The sequence below is a fragment of the Nothoprocta perdicaria genome, unplaced genomic scaffold, assembly GCF_003342845.1.
Source record: "Nothoprocta perdicaria isolate Ctin4 unplaced genomic scaffold, notPer1 scaffold_341, whole genome shotgun sequence".
NCBI classification, from domain to species: domain Eukaryota; kingdom Metazoa; phylum Chordata; class Aves; order Tinamiformes; family Tinamidae; genus Nothoprocta; species Nothoprocta perdicaria.
In genome coordinates, this window is record NW_020455579.1 from 324,352 (window position 1) to 329,260 (window position 4,909).

Sequence of the window (4,909 nt, forward strand, 5' to 3'; positions counted from 1 at the left end):
ACGAACCTTTCAAGTCCTGTGTGAGGTTAAGGTAACAACAGGATAAACTAGGAGCATAAAAAAAAAAAAAAAAAAAAAAAAAAGCAAGAAACATGATATTTTCCTCAAACTCTCATATTCTACATGCTCAAATTAACTGAATTCTCCATTCCATCTTCAGTGCTGAGCAATATCTGTCAAACCCAAATACTGAATCTTTACTTTACTTTACTTCAGATTTCCTAAAGTCTTATTTTGTGGATTGGAAAGGATTTGGCTTGGTGGTTTCATTCAAACCACTCTAAAAATAAGAAAATTTTTTTCAGAATTATAATCCAACATTTCAGTTTGTGTACTAGCCCCGAAAAACACTGTATTTCAGTTCCATTTCTGAGCAGACTTCAAGCCTGAGAGATCAGTGTGTAAGCACTGCCTCCATGTGATCAAGTGAAAACATGAAGCTTGAATTTTCCATCGGAAGGTTTCTGTCATTGATTTCAAATAACTGCCATAACTTCAAAAAACAAAACAAAAAAACTTGCTACTTTGTACAACTTGTGTCCTGTTTCCTGGCTTAATGCAACTTCTGCTTGCGAGTAATAAAAAAACCCTCAATCCTTCACAGGTTTATTTAAAAATATACTCTAAATATTCATTTTCATGGCAAAAAAAATGCATTGCTTCATTTCCGAAAAAGAGTTTTCTATAATAAACTAGGTGAGATCTATTGTCTATATGAACATMAAGTGTCATTTTAGATGTATTATCTTTCTACCTTGGTGTCTTGCTACTGTTGCTTCCGGAAGGTGCAGATGTCCTGCTTGTGCTATATTTGCAACTCCATATAGTTGCCACAGATGGCAGACGAAAYCTTTGATTCCACATAGTATCTTTTTTAATTACTTTGTTCTTATTGCAAATATAATTTGTCAGCATATCACAAAATATATATATTTTTTTTCCAAAAAATATTAGAGATTAATTTTGCAATAATTCAGACAGAAAACATTTTCTTCCATGATATGATAACATTTGGCTTTGCATGACACAGAAAACATCATTCCTTGGAGAAACAATGCTGCCATGCCTTCATGGTGGCTCTATAAGCCCATAAAAGAAGAAGAAATGCAATATATTGTTATTATTATTACTAGTATTATTTTAATGATGTTCTGTGTGTCTCTCTCTTTTTCTTTCCTTTCAGAGATTCTCGGAGTTGGATGTGTCCTCAATGGAATCAGATATAACAACGGGGACAGCTTCCAGCCAAACTGCAAGTACAACTGCACGTGCATTAACGGGGCGGTGGGCTGCATTCCCATGTGCACAAACTCACGTCCTCCTCTAGTTTGGTGCCCGAACCCAAAGTTAATTAAGATGGCAGGAAAGTGCTGTGAACAGTGGATTTGTGATGACTCCAAGAAAATCAGGAAGACATCTCCACGCCACATCGCCTCTGCAGGTATGGTGGGAATGCCACAGGCCTCTCCTTTGTTATCCAGGGACCAGAGCATCAACCTRTACTGTCAAGCATCTAGTCTTTATGTGAATCAGATGCAGAGACTCCTTTTCAGCACATCTCAAAGGAAAGGACATGCCAATGCTAGGGATGTGCTTAAACTCCTTAAGTGCAGCATGAGATTCACCAGAGGTCCTTGTGTCACAAAGCCTGTTCTGCAACACACACCTGAACTTGGGAGATGTCATAAGTCCTTCTTATTTCACAATTGTTTTTGGTCTGGGTCCTCTGCAAAACAAAAATGGGCTGAGCYTGGTTTGGAACTAAGACTTTATTCCTGGGCTTTGTTGCTTTAGCATTATAACTTAAAGCCCCAGGAACACTAAATTCAGATGAATCTTGGGAACAATTATTGTAGAAGATTCACCACCAATTTTATAACTAGTTCAGCTAGTCCTTATGACAATGTAGCTTTCTGGCAATTCTGTTCACCTGGGCTGATGGCATCGTTGAGCCATCTGTCTACTACTTTGTGTAGTAGATAGATCTATCTACTTATCTATCTACTTCGTGTATCTATAAAATGCCTTCTTCCCCTATCGCCACATTCACTATGTTGTATCATATAGCCCTCTGCTAAAGCACAGCAGGGGTGGTCTGCATGCCTCAGATGTGCTTTTAAGGCCTTAGGATGTGCTTATATTGCCATGTCAAGGATTTATCCTGATTACTGCCTGAGAGGCCAAACAGTGACAWTAGCCCCACTTCAAGGAAAACCTCTGCAGAAGCCGAGGAGCTGGGATTTTGGTTCCTGGATAGCAGGGTTTGTTATCCAATCATTGGACTTCATTTTTGTCACAAAAAGCAAAGGCCTTAGTCTCTACTTTGTGTTTTAAAAAGACCAGAGCTTAGCGTTTGCCTGTGTCCCTGGTAGGTTTGAACTGTGAGGCCATCAGCTGAATTATCAGAGAACTGAACCTTCCCAATGAGGTCAGATCTCATCTTCTTTTTTTTTTTTTTTTTTTTTTTTTTCCTTTCACACTGACTGGCACAGGATTTTATAATTAAGTGTTTGTATTGTGGAGGCACCTGGAGGCTCCAGACAAAGGCCTGCTTGTGCCTGGCTATAAAGAGAAATAACGAAATGAGTCTCATCCCTGAGCACTTGCAGTGCTGGAACGCTGGCACAAAGAGGGATGAGGAGGCAGCAACGCAAGCAGGGTTGCAGGAATGCAGAGCCTCTGTGCTGTGATTCAATTATTTGGGTTAGCGCCCTGAATGTGGCATGGTCCGAGACAAGGGTATTTATATGAAAATTTGCCTTTTTGAATAATGTCCTGTTAATGTGGTCTCCACAGCATACGAGGGAGAGGAGGAATCCTGGCAGAAAAACTGCATTGCTCACACCTCACCCTGGAGCCCCTGCTCGAAGACCTGCGGGCTGGGCATCTCCACACGGATTTCCAACGACAACGACCAGTGCCGACTCCTGAAGGAAAGCCGCCTGTGTAACATGCGGCCCTGCGAGGTGGACATAACCAAGCACATTAAGGTGGGGGCTGTCCCTAAGTCCTTGCGTTGGCCTTGGGCATGCATCAGGCCTGTTTTCTCAACATTCAGATTTCTGAGAGATGCTCTTCTGAACTCAGAGGTCATTAGCAGGAACATGTAGGCTTGTTGTGTGGTAGAAAGCTCAAAACATCTCTTCCTTGTGCTCCCATGAACCGTTATGAAAACCTTTCTCTGAGAACTTTCATTTTAGCAAAAAGCTTAAAATAAAAGGCCAAGTTTACTGTGTTCACTGTTAGATCAGACATATCTGTGCCTAAGCTAATGGAAAAGCAAACTGGGGGCGTTGGTTATGTTAACTGTATTTTGCAGTTATCCTGCATATAGCTATTGGGTTCACAGAATATTCACAGAATATTTATTTAAGGTTGGAAGGGACCTCTAGAGATCATCTAGTCCAACCCTCCTGCTCAAGCAGGCACACCTACAGCATGTGGCACAGGGTGGCATCCAGGTGGGTTTTGAAGACCTCCAGAGTAGGAGACTCCACAACCTCCCRTTCATATGTCTAGCATGTAAATCTGTCCCATCCTCTAGCTCAGAGACTGTAAAACGCCTTCAAACAGCTTCAAACCCTTAAATTTTCAGAAGAGTGKTTGCACATGCTACCTTGTGTCAGTACAAACATTGAAGAACAATAATCTGTCTCTTTTTCTGTTCTCCAATTTAGCCTGGGAAGAAGTGCTTGGCTGTCTATAGGGCCAACGAACCAATGAACTACACTATCTCAGGATGCGTGAGCAAAAGTCCATACAGACCCAAATATTGTGGCGTCTGCACAGACAACCGGTGCTGCACACCTTACAAGTCCAAGACTATTGAAGTGAGGTTCGAATGCCCAGATGGAACTGAGATTTCCTGGAAAATCATGTGGATAAATGCTTGTTTTTGCAACCTGAACTGCAAGAACCCTAATGACATCTTTGCTGACTTGGCTCATTACCATGATTACTCTGAAATCGCTAATTAAATTGGCTGAATGCTGGAATTGACCCATTGCTCTGATTTTACAGAGGTTTTAAAATAAAAGGAGAATCTTTCATCCAGTGCCAATGTTCAATTTGTTTTTTTCCTGAGTTAGGAATTTAAATTCCTTTGCTTTGCCACACTGTTCTTGAAGAAGCCTTGAACAAGCAAGGTTTTCAACTGTAGGAGACCGACATTCATTACTGGCAGCCAGAAATTCCTCTATGCACGATTCCAGAACTTCAATGACAGCCTTGTTGGCATTGATATTTATTAGGCCAGCAGTTTAATTGCCCAAACTAAAGAAAAACATGCTATTAAGATAGCAAAAGTGTGGCTGCCAGTAGTTTAGACATAAGAATATTTTGGCTTCAGAAAATCTTTACTGTCACCTTTTGAGTACTGTGAGCTAAGATGAAAGATAAGCACTCAAAAAAAACCCTGTTTTTGCATGTGTGTGTGTTTGGTGACCCTCAGGATTAGATTCCAGTCTCTGTCTCCTGGAGAGCCATCCTAGAAACCTTCTATGCTGTCATTATCATCCAGACCCTACCCCATGGCGAAATCCATGGGAAGAACCYAAGAAGAAGAGGATTTATCATGAAAACTCTATGAAAGGCGTCTTTCGCTTATTGCACCTGGTTGGATCAAATGTCTTTGTGTCCTCTGCTTCTTGGGCACACATTGAGCTCTTGTAGTATGTTGTGTCAAGGACATTTTTGTAGCTTCTCTAGCAGCCCTAATCTTGAACAACCTGAGTTCACTGGATTCATGATAACCTTCCCAGAGGCCATAACTCAGGATAGATCTTKTTGCCTGTGTCTTTTTGCAGGTTAGCTTTGCAGATCTGGAGGAGGAAATGTAGCAAGTCAGATATGAGATTAGGGGCAATAATTTTCTGTGCTTTTTTCTTTAGCAAGAAATAGTATGGACTCT

The 4,909-nt window shown here is 41.0% G+C and overlaps 1 protein-coding gene across 1 annotated transcript in view; it reads left to right on the forward strand.

The window, feature by feature from the left end:
• Nucleotides 1–4,046, forward strand: part of WISP1 (WNT1 inducible signaling pathway protein 1) — a 30,960-nt gene extending 26,914 nt beyond the window's left edge. The window contains exons 3-5 of the mRNA XM_026043914.1: nt 1,184–1,441; nt 2,797–2,990; nt 3,678–4,046. Coding sequence (XP_025899699.1) covers nt 1,184–1,441; nt 2,797–2,990; nt 3,678–3,977 — 752 coding nt within the window. The 3' untranslated portion in view covers nt 3,978–4,046. The remainder of the gene's footprint in view (nt 1–1,183; nt 1,442–2,796; nt 2,991–3,677) is intronic.
• The last annotated feature ends 863 nt before the right edge of the window (nt 4,047–4,909 follow it).